This window comes from Crocodylus siamensis, chromosome 1, assembly GCF_052110815.1.
Source record: "Crocodylus siamensis isolate JL-2025a chromosome 1, ASM5211081v1, whole genome shotgun sequence".
Classification (NCBI taxonomy): Eukaryota; Metazoa; Chordata; order Crocodylia; family Crocodylidae; genus Crocodylus; species Crocodylus siamensis.
In genome coordinates this window covers 399,176,421-399,191,339 of record NC_143395.1, presented here as the reverse complement: position 1 = coordinate 399,191,339, position 14,919 = coordinate 399,176,421, and the positions used below count along the sequence as shown (strand labels likewise).

General features: G+C 46.6%; 1 protein-coding gene across 5 annotated transcripts in view; it reads right to left on the bottom strand.

Moving 5' to 3' along the window:
* The window catches only part of MTMR2 (myotubularin related protein 2), an 87,378-nt gene that overhangs the window by 5,798 nt on the left and 66,661 nt on the right, over positions 1-14,919 (bottom strand). For all 5 annotated transcript variants that reach the window (XM_090030308.1, XM_090030312.1, XM_090030325.1 and 2 more), the window contains 5 exons: positions 11,995-12,144; positions 10,990-11,178; positions 9,443-9,628; positions 7,003-7,209; positions 2,910-3,002 (listed from right to left, as the gene is read on the bottom strand). In XM_090030308.1, the coding sequence (XP_089886434.1) occupies positions 2,910-3,002; positions 7,003-7,209; positions 9,443-9,628; positions 10,990-11,178; positions 11,995-12,144 (825 nt within the window). The remainder of the gene's footprint in view (positions 1-2,909; positions 3,003-7,002; positions 7,210-9,442; positions 9,629-10,989; positions 11,179-11,994; positions 12,145-14,919) is intronic.

The window sequence follows — 14,919 nt, the reverse complement described above, 5'->3', positions numbered from 1 at the left end:
GCTTCAATAGTCAGCCTGTCGACAGCAGATGTATCCCTAATTCTCCTTATCCCCCTTCCCTTCTTGGCTACTAAGCCGAGGTCCCATGGCTAGACGGTTTCATAGTTTCTAGGGTCAGAAGGGACCTGAGTAGATCATTTAGTCTGACCCCCTGCCATGGCAGGAAAGAGTACTGGGGTCAAACAACCCCAGCAAAGTGTACATCTAGCTTCCTTTTAAAGACCCCCAGGGGAGGAGCCAGCACCACTTCTCTTGGAAGTTGGTTCCAGATCCTAGCCGCCCTGACTGTGAAGTAGCGCCTCCTGATATCTGGCCTAAACCTGCCCTCTGCCAGCTTGTGACCGTTATTCCTGGTCACTCCTGACAGTGCTCAGGGGAACAGGGACTCCCCCAGTGCCTGCTGGTCCCCCCTGACTAGTTTGTAACAAGCCACTCGATCTCCCCTCAGCCTTCTCTTGTGGAGGCTGAACAGGTTCAGGTCCCGTAGCCTCTCCTTGTACGGCCTGCCCTGCTGCCCCCTGATCATGTGAGTGGCCTCCTCTGGACCCTCTCCATGCTGTCCACATCCCTCTTGAAGTGCAGCACCCAGAACTGGATGCAGTACTCCAGCTGCGGCCTGACCAGTGCCGCATAGAGGGGGAGGATCACCTCTTTGGACCGGCTCGAGATGCATCTGTGGATGCATGACAAGGTGCAGTTGGCCTTCCTGACTGCCTCTCCACACTGCCGGCCCATGTTAATCTTGGAGTCAATGACAACTCCAAGATCCTTTTCCATCTCTGTACTGACAAGAAGGGAGTTCCCCAACCTGTAGGTATGGTGCTGGTTCTTCCTCCCCAGGTGCATCACTTTACACTTGTCAGTGTTGAATCCCATCCTGTTCTCATCCGCCCACCCCTGTAACCTTTCTAGGTCTGATTGCAGCCTGTTCCTCCCTTCTAGTGTGCCCACATCCCCCCACATCTTAGTGTCATCAGCAAGTCTGAACAGAGTGCTTTTAACCCCCTCGTCCAAGTCACTGATGAAGATGGTGAACAGTGCGGGCCTCAGGACCAAGCCCTGGGGGACCCCACTGCCCACGTCCTTCCAGGTGGAAAATGACCCATCCACCACCACCCTCTGGGTGTGGCCCTCCAGCCAGTTGGTGACCCATTTGACTGTGTGGGTGTTAACACCACAGTCCCCCAGTTTCTTGATGAGAATGGGGTGAGAGACAGTGTCGAAGGCCTTCCGAAAGTCCAGGAAGACTATGTCCACTGCTACCCCTGCATCTAAGGTTTTGGTGATCTGGTCATAGAAGGCCACCAGGTTGGTCTGACAGGACCTGCCGCTAATGAACCCGTGTTGGTTGCCCCTAAGCATGATCTCCCCTGCTGGCCCCTCGTGGACATGCACCAGAATAATTTTCTCAAAAAGCTTGCCCAGGATTGAGGTAAGACTAACTGGCCTATAGTTTCACGGGTCCTCCTTCTTCCCCTTTTTGAAGATGGGAACCACATTGGCCCTCTTCCAGTCCTCTGGCACCACACCAGAGCACCACGAGTGCTCGTAAAGCCATGCCAGGGGTCCCCCAAAGACCTCAGCCAATTCCTTCAGTACTCAAGGGTGGAGATCGTCTGGACAAGCTGACTTGAATACATCCAGTCCCTCCAGAAGTTCCCTAACTAGTTCCTCACTAACCCTTGGCCTAGGTGCGTCTCCCCTAGGGACTGAGGGGGGCCCAGAGGGGGGGTGGCTGTTCCGGTCCCTGCTCAGGAAAATGGAGGCAAAGAAATCGTTAAATATGTTGGCTTTGTCATCTGGTGTGACGACCACATTTCCTAACGTGTCCTGCAAGGGCCCCACATTACCTGGAACCTTCTTTTTGCCCCCTATGTATTTAAAAAAGGACTTCTTGTTGTCCTTGATCCGGGAAGCCAGCCCCAGTTCCATCTCCGCCTTGGCCTTCCTGACTGCCCCCCTGCATCCCTCAGCAACTGCAGTAACTAGTCCTCCCTGGTGATGACCCTTCCCTGCCATTGGATGTATGCCTCCCTTTTAGCTAGGAGACATTCCCGAATGCTTTTGGTGAGCCATGGGGGCTAAGGAGTCCCTCCTGCCTCTGATCTGCTGTGCGCTGGTACATCCCAAACACCCATTCCTCAACAGTGGCTGGATTACATAAGAGTAAGAGTAAGTCATGTGGAGGACGGATTACCAATTCCTAGGACAGGAGCATCCTGCCTTCCTCCCCTTCCACTCTGAAAAGCACCCCAAAGTAACAAGCCCATCAACATTCATTCCGACTTCAAATCATTATAGGACTATTTTTTTTTCAATAAAGTGTCTGCCCAGGGCTCTGTGAACTTAGAATTACAACCCAGAGGTCGTGGTAGAGATGCTAAATGCAGAGCAGCCTTAGAGGCAGAGTCCTTCTGAGAGCCCTAAGCTCATAAGCCCTCAGCTCCAATAGTCAGCCTGTCTACAGCAGGTTTGGAGTATCCCAAGGCAGTTTTACTGGCTCTGCCTCTGCTGAAGCTGGTCTGTGGCTAAAGGAAGTTAGTTTCCAACACTGTTTATCACATCAGAATCAATACACTCGCTTTCAAAACTCATTGAAATGAAACAAAACCAGCTGTCTGGAGCCCTTTTCCTGACCTGCTGCTCTGAAAAAGGGAGTAAAATTCTAAAGCAACTCAGCGACACGGGTGCCTAAGTGCTCCTAAATCTCACTGGCATTTTGTGAACCAGGCTCCTAACTCATTTTGACACTCCAAAGTTTTACCTAGACTGAAGTAAAGCCAAAACAGATAAGCCAAAGGGATTGTTGTATTTTCATTTAAAACCTGAGCGAGTTCACTGGCGAGATACACTGTTCCAAGTCATGTGTATAAAGGCTTTCAAAACACATGTGCAGCCCAGAAATTTACCTGTCTTGTCATTTGCCAGACACAGTCAATGAACTGGAGGAAAACAGGAGATCTGTCAGCATCTGCATGATTCTTATCTCCATGGCCAATTCTCTGATACAGGGAGGACAAAAAAAGATACTGAATTAGTATACAGCTTCTAAGGTAAACTGCTCGGGTGTTTTGCACCTGGGTACAATGCAGTAACTTGCAACAGCTTATATGGTTTTAAAATGTTCTGATTTTACCATGTTTATATTAGGAGGGGAAGGCACTCGGGGAGCTTATTCCTTTGGTTTCTGAAGTGCAATATGTTCCTGGGACCTTTTCATATGGAGTGCACTTTATACAGAAAGGAAAGCAAAAAATGACTGAATATAGGTTTCTGGTGTTATTTTCGCATCAACTGTATTTTACAGCTAGGGCTCAGAAGACCCCCAAAAAGTCTAGATATTTGTTCCTTTCAGTTATGCATGTCATCTTAGCTACTGCAGAAGAACAGGATAAAAAACTTGAGCACTACAGGTAAGCCCAGCTTCATAAACACTTCACAGCTTCCAAGCGCTGTACCAACACTAACTCATTGTCACTACCCCCTGGCAGATTGTTATTCATAGATTTCACAGACGTTAGGGCTGAAAGGGACCTCGGAAGATCGAATCCAGGCCACTGTCCCAGGGGCAGGAAGTCAGCTGGGGTCACAAGATCCCAGCAAGATAAATGTCCAATTGACTCTTAAAGGAGTCCAGAGTAGGTGCTTGCATCTGTTCCAGGCCTTGGGGGCTCGGACAATAAAGTTCTTCTTTATGTCCAGCCTGAAATGGTCTTGGAGGAGTTTATGACCATTTGACCTTGTCATCCTATGGGGCTCTCTGGTGAACAGACATTCCCCCAGATCCTGAAGTACACCACCTTATAGGCAGCCACCAGGTCCCACCCTGAGCCTGCGCTTTTCCAGGCTGAAGAGTCCCATAGCTCTCAGCCTTTCATAATAAGATCTGTTTTCCTGACCACTGATCATGCACGTGGCTCTTTTCTGGACTCTCTCAAGCTTCTCCACATCCTTTTTAAATTGTGGAGCCCAGAATTGGATACAGAACTCCAGCTGCAGCCTCACCAAGGCCAAGTACAGTGGTAGGATGACATCCTGGGATTTGCTAGAGAAGCATCTATAGATGCAAGCCAGAGTTTTGCTCGCTTTGCTGGCTGCAACATCACATTTGTGGCTCATATTCACTTTGTGGTCAATCATGAGCCCCAAGTCCCTTTTGGCCGTGGTGCTAGCAAGCATAGCACTGCCAAGCCTATAAGCATACTGCGGGTTTTTCTTCCCAAGGTGAAGAACCTTGCATTTTTCAGAGTTGAAGGCCATCAGGTTTTCATCCGCCCATTTTCTGAGCCTGTCAAGGTCGGCCTGGATCACCATCCTGTCCTCGGGTGTGGATGCTTTTCCCCAAAGTTTGGTGTCATCAGCGAACTTGGCTGGTCTGCTTCTGACACTAATGTCCACATCATTAATGAAGATGTTGAAAAGGACAGGCCCAAGGATGGAGCCTTGGGGACCCCACTGGTCACAGTGTACCACAACGACTGACTTTCGTCAACTACCACTCTCTGGGTCTGACCTCAAAGGCAATTCCCCAGCCAGTGGACTGTGATGTAGCTGAGGCTGCAATTGGGCAGTTTTTCTATAAGATGATCAAGGGATACCAGATCAGAAGCTTTTTTAAAGTCGAGATATATAACATCAATCTCTTCTCCCTTGTCCAGGTGATATCACCTGGTTGTAGAAGGAGACGAGATTGGTCAGGCAAGACCTACCTGCAACAAACTCGTGCTGGCTGTCCCTCAAGAAATTGCCTTCAGCCAGTTTATCAAGAATGGTTTCTTTGATAAATTTCTCCAAGATCTTCCTGGGGATGGAGGTCAGGCTGATGGGCCTATAGTTCCCCAGATCTACTTTCCTCCCTTTCTTGAAAATAGACACTACATTGGCCTTCTTCCAATGGGCACTTCACCTAAGCACCAGGAGTTCTCCAAGATCCATGCCAGTGGCCAAGCTAGGATGCTACCTAGGGGTGTAAGCTGTCTGGGCCAGCTCACTTAAAGGTGTCCAGTCTCTCAAGGTGTTTCTTCACATGGTCATCACTGATGAAGGGTAACAGTTCTCCCTCACCCTGGCCATCCCATACCATATTGAGCAGGGCTGTCCCTTGGGGCTGGTGAAAAACACACAAAATACCCACTGAGCCGGTTGGCTTTTTCCTGGGCGCCAGTTGTCAGTTGACCCATATGGTTTAGCAGGGGTCCAATGTTACCCTTGCTTTTCCTCTGGACTTTTTATTGTCCTTAATATGTGTAGCCAGTTGGAGTTCAGTCACAGCCTTGGCTTTTCTGGTTCACTCCCTACAGGTCCAGACCACTGCAGAGTACTCCTCCCTTGGGGTGGATCATGATCATTAAAGTATTTGTAGCTGAAGGCCTTTAACACCAGCCTTGCTGTGGGTGGCCTTGGACAAGCCACCTATGCCCCAAGTATTTGTTTTTTGTATTACTGTAAGACCTCAGACTTCCTATGCTGTGAGACACTATAAAAACATAAAATAGTTTCATAGTCAGTAGGGTCGGAAGGGACCTGCGCAGATCATCAAGTCCGACCCCCTGCCATGGCAGGAAGGAGTAGTGGGGTCATATGACCCCAGCAAGGTGATTGTCTAGCCTTGTCTTAAGGTTAGGAGCCAGCACCACTTCTCTTGGAAATTGGTTCCACATCCTAGCCACCCTGACCGTGAAGTAGCACCTCCTGATGTCCAGTTTGAATCTACCCTCTGCCACCTTGTGACCGCTATTTCTAGTCACTCCTGGCGGTGCTCGGGGGAACAGGGACTCCCCCCAATGCCTGCTGGTCCCCTCTGACTAGTTTATAACAGGCCACTAGATCCCCCCTCAGCCTTCTCTTGTGGAGCCTGAACAGCTTCAGGTCCCATTGCCTGTCCTCGTAAGCCTGCCCTGCTGCCCCTTGATCATATAGGAGGTTCTCCAAGATCCATGCCAGTGGCCAAGCTAGGATGCTAGCCAGCTCCTTAAGTACCTAGGGGTGTAAGCTGTCTGGACCAGCTGACTTAAAGGTGTCCAGTCTCTCAAGGTGTTTTTTATCCTTCCTTTGGACCCTCTCCATGTTGTCCACATCCCTCCTGCAAAGCAGTGCCCAGAACTGGATGCAGTACTCCAGCTGCGGCCTGACCAGTGCCGCATAGAGGGGGAGTATCACCCTTATAGTAGCAGACTAGTAACAATACTAACTGTACTGCTGCTTATGGGGCCACTCATGCTTACTATGACCACTTAATGGTAGCTAAGTGGTTTTGCTGAATCAGAGCCTCAACTGCTCACTGCCTCACTCTCCCTATCTGCAAAATGGGGGAACAGCGTCACTTCAACATGCAAATTGGAAACCTGGTAAGTGACTTGGTCATGGTTAGGTGGAAAATGAATGCTATAGACCAGTGGTGCCCAAGATTTTTGCCCTGCAGTCTGGATGGGCAGTGGGGCCAGATCTGGGGCACAGGACAGGCAGTGCCTGGGCCCACTCCAACTGCATTGTGGGGGGTAAGCCTGGCCCCAATCTGGCCACACGGGGGGTGGGGGGTAGTCTGGCTCCAATCCAGTTACACGTGGGGGCCATTCTGGGAGAGTGTATGTGAGGGAGTGTCTCCCATACCAATCAGGCTGTGCAGGGTATGGTAATTTGGCAGCAGGGAAAAAGTGGCAGTATTAATTGCCACCACTCCCCTGCCAATCCATGGAGAACCTCAGAGGCTGGATGCCAGGGCTCTGCAGGCCATAGCTGGCCTACAGGCCAGGCATTGAGCACCCTTGCTTAGACAAGTATTAGAGCCTGGAACCCCTTGCTCTTACCCTACCTGCCACTAATGGCTTGCATGATAAAGGACAAGGAGCCATCAATGAAGAATATATCATGACAAGGTGAATGTTATTGGTGTTCGCCCTTCCTATGTGACCTCAGATGCGATCAGACAAGTGTTACTAAACAGTATTGCCACTCTGACCATGTAACATGCAACCTTTTCCACCCACAAAAGACTAAACTCACCAGCTGAAATCTGTGCCCAAAACTCAGCCATTCCTTCTCCACAAGTACTTCAAATCCCCTTATCGTTCGATAATAGCCATCCAGCATGAGCATGGACAGAGAAGTGAGCTGGGCTGTTCGGTCCCAGCCGTCACTGCAGTGCACAACCACGGATGTCTTCCCCGATTCCACCTTATCAGCAATCCGAAGGGCTCCAGCAAGAATTAGCTGGGACACAGAAAAGGCATTAAGGAAGTTTCCCCATATCATATGAACTATAAATGGAGTGCTGTGACACCTCTGGAGAAGGCAAGGGTCACATCTGCTCCATGGTTATAACATGGTTATCACCCGCTTCAGTGAGGTTACAGTCGTAAGGCGGATTTTGAAAGGCCTCTGTAGATTCCTGCAGCCGATTTCACAGCTGCTATCCTTGTGTAGTCCAGGGTTTAACCTACTTATTGGAACACAATTGGGTCCCATCTACATGACAGTCATAATCCTGTTTTAACCATGTCAATTTTAACTGCTGCAGTCAGTTACAGTAACAGCTGTAGCATCCATGAGAGGAACTAAACTGGTTATATATCTCACCCAGAAAGAATGATATTGGCAAATTAGGAAAAGTTCCTTATCACCCTATTTCCACTATAAGTGCATAACTTCAGGCAGTCTGCCTGAATATGCTACACTTGCATATGCAGGTATTGTACTCAAATTTTACCAGAAACACTGATTGGAAGCACAACCCATTTCATGACGAATAACTGTTTGACTCCTCCCAAAAGGATGGCTTATAACTTTCCATTTTACACATTAAACTTTCCTAGACACTAAAGCTCCCAGATACCCTTACTTTATGTAGGTGTCTAACATACACCCATATCCAGAGATTATTCTGAGAGGAGGAGAAACCCTCTTTGATTTTCACAGTGAAATAACAACCTAAGATAAACATTGCAGGCCAAATCAAGCAAAAGTGTGCATGAAACAACTAGTTTCTAGGTCACAGAAACCAGGAAAGGATAAAATGACTAAACAATTCATTCATTTCCTCCTATAAAAGGACAAAAATATATCTTCAGTCTAACCTCTACTGAACATTAAGTAAAACAGTAAGAAAAGGAAGATGCCATATGAAATTTCTGAGGAACAACAGGGTATGTGTCTACACCACCTCCTGAGTGGGATCCGGTCCGTTGCTGAGAAAAGCTCCGTATGCTTGTCCCCAGCCAGCCCTGAAAATCAGCGGTGAAGACAGCTCACAGCGGTCCTGGGGGAGCCCCAGTCAGAGCACCTTGGTACAGAGTCAGGGTATGTGCTTAAGACGACCAAACCACCTGCTCTGCAAACTGGTGGGCCTGGATACAAGTGGGCAGGGCACATTTTCAGAGCAGTGCTCCCTCACATGGTTAGAGGCAATAGAGAAACACCCACTGTGACTGGCCGCACAGACCCCTCACTGACTACAGTGGAACTCCTGGCAGTGTGGTTCTCATTTTGCAAGTCAAATACAAGGCATAAAATAGCAGCTTCCTTACAACTGTCCCAGGAGCAGATTGGATCCTCTACTTTTTAATAGGAAGACAAAGCAGACTAGAAGTGGTTTTCAGTAAGAGAGTTTCACTAATAAGCACCAGTTCATAGCATCTGAAATATTTTGTCCAAAATGTCTTGGGTTTGACAAATTTTTGGTGAACGAGGCAAGGCTCCCATACATCCCTGCCTGTATTCATGACAGGCTGTTGGGGGCCCCACAGCTTCCAGGGTCTGCAGCTCCAGGGTAGCCAGCCATGCCAGGTCTTCCCAGCCCAATGCTGCCCGTGCTGAGAGTCTGAAAGCCCTGGGAGCCTCAGCTAGAATTCAGCACTTGGCTCTAGCTTTGCACCACAAAGCCTGGCAACACTGGGACCTTTGGTTTAACTGGGACTCTCAGATTATCAACGGTCCCTTCTGTGGAGCTGGGAATGTAAGCCCAGGGAGAGGTTTCCATTAGGTCTGTGTTCAGGGCAGCCCTGCTGTGTAGATACCCTAGACTGGGGCAGGGGGTCTTGACATCCAGCAGTCCCTGACCCAGGGCAGTCTGTGGCACTTGGCATATACTAGGAACACTGGTCGCTGCTGAGTGACACTAACATTCATATGAGTTTCCTGGCTGCTACTAGCTCTCAGCAGCTCTGAGGTCTCAAGAAACATGATACTCAGGAGCACCATGTTGAGGCCATTCCTGAAGACTTTTGCTTTTTCAAAATTTCCAGGTCACATTATGGAATTGTGAGTTTGGTAAGATTTGGATGAAAACTGATTTAAAAAACCTGACGTTTGTCACAAATTGGAAATCCTGCACTTTGGCCAGCTCTAGATATGGGACCCAGACAACTGAATGGCACTTCTTTTCAGTGACACAGACACATACACAATAGGTGCTAACTCGGATACATTTGTTTGCCCACATGCACACCTTAATATGTTCTAACCAATGAGTTGATTCCAAGTTGGATAACCAATGAGTCTCCTCAATGTTAGGATATACAATCTCCTTCAGTTTTCTCAATGATTCTCTCATAACATGAATGTTGTGAATGTCCAGGAAGACTAATTCTGCATTCTGATAGGCATCCTCGCTTTCATAGCCTCCTCCTTTAGCCTGAGGAAGAAAAACAAAACCCATAGGAAACAAAATATATTTTTCTTAATGATCGTTCAACCTGATGAAGGAGAATAATATTTTGATAAACAGTATCAAAATAAATTATCAAAAGGATGATAAAGAGCAAAAAATAGACTCATATCACCTATTCAAATCCACACTCAAGAAAACAATTGTTTTTGCCCAGTGTCTTAATATATTTTCCCTGCATAAACAGTTTCTCCTTAATAGTGTGTTTTGTGAAAAAAAAGTAAAAAGTATCCCACTGAAGGAGATTTCTTCATAATCATCATTTACATCCATTCAATTGTCAAGTTCATCAGACCCACAATTCTGCTATCCGGCACCCTCATTATAGTATTATATAGGAAGTGCTGTTATTTTTTCCACAGCTAACTGCCTTTTTAAAAACAGGGAGACATAGCTGGAAAAAGTCCAGAGCCCAGGCAGCAAACTAATTCTGGCATGAAAACAAAGCTACACAATCTACTACATGCTATGAAGCAGCATTAGGGAAAAGGGCTACATTCTGAGTTATTCCACTGACAACTGAGACATCACAGGCTACCAAATATTCAAAAGTGACCCAATTCAAAACCCCATAGCCCCTATTTTCAAAAGTATTAAGCATTCACAGGCCCTGATAAAGTTAGAGGTTACAGAGAATGCTGAACACCCTGGAAAATCAGAGTCATGGCTCTGGGCACTGGAAACTGGTACCCCAAATCCAGGGTGCTAGAAATCCTGTTTTATATTGCTAATCATAGGCTGCCTGGAGATATTTAAAAAAATGCTTTACCAGAAGAAACAGCCCCTTACTTCAACCTGGCTCTGTAGCATCTGTAAAGACTGGGTGCTTCAGTCGGGCTTTTTCGTGATTCTAGCTGCAGCTCATCAATCAAAGCTATTAGATAAAAGTGCCAAAAAGGCTGCACTAAAGTATCTGATCTTTACCTATGTTGGATGAGCTGGGTTGAAGTAACACGCTGCCTCTTCTGGGTATGTGTGGGGCTTGGCATGGGAACATGCCAAGTTTATAGTAAAGTGCTGTTTTGTTCTGTTTTTTTTTTCATCTGCAAGCACCCATAATGTCCCAACCAATACCTGTTCTTAAACCCTGTCAGATAGGTTTGATTATCTTTTCTTCCACTATAATCGCAGGCCATGATCCTACAATTGGGTTAAGGCAGGTGGATGCTTATGCTACCCTGGAGGTCCAATAAAATTAAAATCGGACTCCATATAACAGCAAGAACCCACCTTCCCTTACAGCCTCAGGAGTTAATGTTACAGGATAATGGTAGGCTAACTCTGAATTGTACCATTTCCTGCTACCAACAAAGGACAGAATGTCTAACCTTATTGGCAACAGCATTAACACTAGGCCTTGCATCAAATATGAAAATCTTATGGGACTGGGCATTGGAATCCATGATGGACTGAAGATACTTTTCATCATCTTTGCTTCTCTTCCCGCTCACTCCAACCATCGGCTGGCTGCAGCGTGTGATTGTAGCTTGACTTTCTGGATGAATCCACGACAATACCTTTCACAAAAATTAGGAAAGAAAAGAAGAATTCAGTTAGGCATTACTTGACTCTGGGACTCTGCCTGGTATTTGATTTGGGGCCAATGGTTTGGATCACATAAATCATGATGTAATTTAATTGACAGCACTATCTTGTATTTATTCTTTTTCCTCCATGAGCTCCTCAAATTGGAACCAATGTAAAGATGTATAAACATGCTTAAAACTGACTCTTGGATGGAATACAGCTTGTTTCCCAGCTAATCTAGTGCCTTTCAATTCCGTGAGTGATGTAGACCCACTTTCCCCCTGCCCCCAAGTTGACTCTTGCTTTATATTTCTCATCTAAACAGTTAACTTGCTGGGGCAAATTTATCTTTTACAGCTGCAAAGCAAACAGCATACTTTTGGTTACTATTAAAGACAATTACTACTCTAGGCTTTACTTATAACCTGATATGAAGGGTCTTCATCAAGAGCTATGTATGACTTAAGTAAAAAGTATTCAGTTACTCCTTAAAAATAGGTCAGGAGAGATAAAAAACTGCAAATAAATTAGCAGGGTTTATTTTGTTACCTCAGAAATTAAACTGAATTACTGTCTGGCTTTAGCTGAATTATCTTATCTTTGCACTTCGGTTTAGTCTATGTCTCTTTCAAGACAGGAGTTTTGCCAGATATTGCTGCCTTCTAAACGCCTCAAAAAATGTCTTGCCTTTGTTTTTATAATCCATTAACTGTTTGTGTTGGTCTCCTGTCGACCTGATCTTGGCAATATTCGTGGTACAAAGGTATTTACAAAGCCACATCGGAGCTCCTCTCTGTCGTACTCACTGGTATGCGACCCCTGGATCTAAAAGATGCCACTCTCTTCAATTCCTCGTCTGGAATATTTACAGGCACAACAAGAGTGGCAGGATACGTATCACACAGCTCATAGCGTTCATTTATCTTGGTCACTCTCCAGCTTTCGTTGGGAATTCCCTGCACATGAAACAACAACAGTTTAGCAAATGAACTACTTCCACAGTTTAGCAAATGAACTACTACAGTGTCCCTGTCCCAGGGAGAAGACACTAGAAGACTAGGATTTTGTCTCACTTGTCTTTACAATGGTTAGCGGAGTGTTTCCACCCCAAGACAGGCAGTTGTTTAGATAAGGGAAATATAACTTTCCAACCCCTTGCACAAATGCAGGAATGCTACTCCTGAATCATCCCTGTCCAATGCTTCTCCGGCCTTCTTCAAGGACCTCCTTCACTGGAGATTTCACATTTTCTCAGCAGCTTATTCCAGTGCCATAGTATGCCAACAGTAAGAAAGTTTTTCCTAGGATCTAATCTGAATCAACTCTGGTGCAATTTAAATCCATTGCTTTGCTCCTTCTGTTTGCAGCATTTGGGGACAGTTGTCCTCCTCCTGGCACTCATCTTAAGCCTGGATGGTGCCAGAGTGCCCTCTCCAAATATATGCATCTCTTTAGTGAATGTGAACTGGGGCTGGAAAGCAGAGCTACCAGACAAGGTGGAGGGGAGACTAGATGAGAGAAAAGCACAAGAAAAGATGAAAAATAAAGAAAAACAGAAGTTAAAAAAGAAGAGATCAGAGTGTATGTGGGTTCTCAACAACCAGTTCACCTCAACTGAGGCTTCTCTTAACAAACCAAGAAGCATGAGTTTGGGGTGTCCACACACCATCTCCACTTCGGATGGTACATTCTGGGATCCAAGAGCACTTTTTCTATAGTGCTCAGCATGATAATCATGGAAATGCTATGCAACAGTTCAAAATCTCAAAACTGAATAATATGAGGAACATTTTGTGTCACCTTGGCTGTGAGGTCAAGTTAACCATCAGATAACACTTTACTAGAACTGCATGATTATAAGTGTATTGATCTAACTTATCTTAGGGATAGCAAAATATTCATCGTACACTTATGCCTGAATTCAAATAGGAAGGCAACTCAGTGACTGTGGGGCACTGTTGGAGGAACTAGCAAAGCTGCAATTGCTTGTGGTTTCCCATAAATATTTAGAAAAGGCTGTTGTGGGTGGCCCTGGTTCTGCTGAACCTAAGCCAAAAGAGTGGTAGGCATCTAGTACCACCAAGGATTGTACCATGCCTGAGACCATCATTGTGTGCCTCTCCCTGGGTGTGGGATGCTCGTGAGTTATCAACCAGGCCATTTGTGGTCATGCTGGCTTTTTAGACCAGAAAGAACAAACCCTTTCTCTTGCATTAGTTGTGCAAGCAAGTCAGAGAAGAGCACGACGCTGTTTTTGGAATTCCCTTGCCTTATGGATGGCTCTGCAAAATGACTTCATTCCTATACACACAAGCTTTATTGGGTAACCTCAATTTGCAATATCTATGTACACCCCAAACTACACACAAGCAAGGAAGACGGAGGCTGAAACACAATTAAGATAGAGAGCAAACATACACCTTCTAAAACCACAATATCACTCCACTAATATACAGCCATAGGATTAGACTGGGATTTCAAAGTTGCAGCTTGCAGATTCCTATCATCTGGCCCCCAGCAGATTAGACCCCCTATATGGGTCTCAGAGTTGACCCATATAAGATCCATGATGAACTAGCCCCATGTGCAGCCCCATGTGCAGGACACACCATGTGGGTCCCAGACTGGCAGGAGTGGATGCTGTGTATGGCATGTGTCCTGGACTGACCCTGCATGGGCCTGCTGGGACAGGTGCCACATGCTGGATCAGGCATATGGGGGGGGGGAAGGGCCCAATCCAGCCCCATGGAATTCATCTGACCTATGGAGCAGCCCCACGCCACTCATATAGCCCATGGGGCCAGATGAGCTTGACACCCCTGGATTAGACAAAGATTTCAGAATCACTGGGACTGAAATACCCCTTTTCATAGCATGGAGCAGAACTACTTAAGAATAGAGGTGCACCGATATATCAGTGGCATATTGGATCAGCACCAATAAAAGGAAAATTAACATTATGGGCAATCAGTTTTTTTTGGCCAGTGTAGCCAATAAGGTCAGTAATAAATGCTGCATGCATGCAGCATGCTCACAGCCAGGAATGCAACCAGGCAGCATGGAGAGCAGCATCCAGCTGTTAAGTCTGTGGGGGGGAAGGGGCATGGGGGAAGGAAGAGGTGTGGGGAGTGTGTGCAGATTGAGGCCCCCACAGTGAGGGAGGGAGTGGGGTAGGGGTCCATACAGAGACAGGGAACCACACCCCTCTCTACACTCCCAGGACTAGCCACCTGCAGCTCCATCCAGCTCCTAGGGTTGCAGTCACTGCCCTGGCTGGACAGCGCCTGTCCCTGCCCCACTCCCTCCCTCACCGTGAGGCCCTTGATCTGCCATACCCCTCATGTCCTTCCCCTTCCCCCCTACAGACTTACTGGCAGGAGGCTGCTTTCCAAGCTGCCAGGCTGTATTCCTGTAAATTGGCTATTGGATCAGTATCGGACGAAACGGCTGGTTAATAATTGGCCACTAGTATCAGCCAAGAAAATGTTTATCGGTGCACCCCTACTTAAGAATATGCTGTTTGTATGCAGGCTTCAGGTATTATCACCTCCAAGATTTCAAGATTTCAGGCTTCACCATTGCTGTAAAAAGGGCACTGTTGGGTGATGAATTAAAAAGAAATGCTTCCTCTGCAGCATGTCAGAAAAAGCAAATCTATTTCAATTCCCCCAAAAATGGGTAATGTAAGTGTGTTGGCAAGGTGCTAATCTGTCATTTTCTTTGTGGCACCA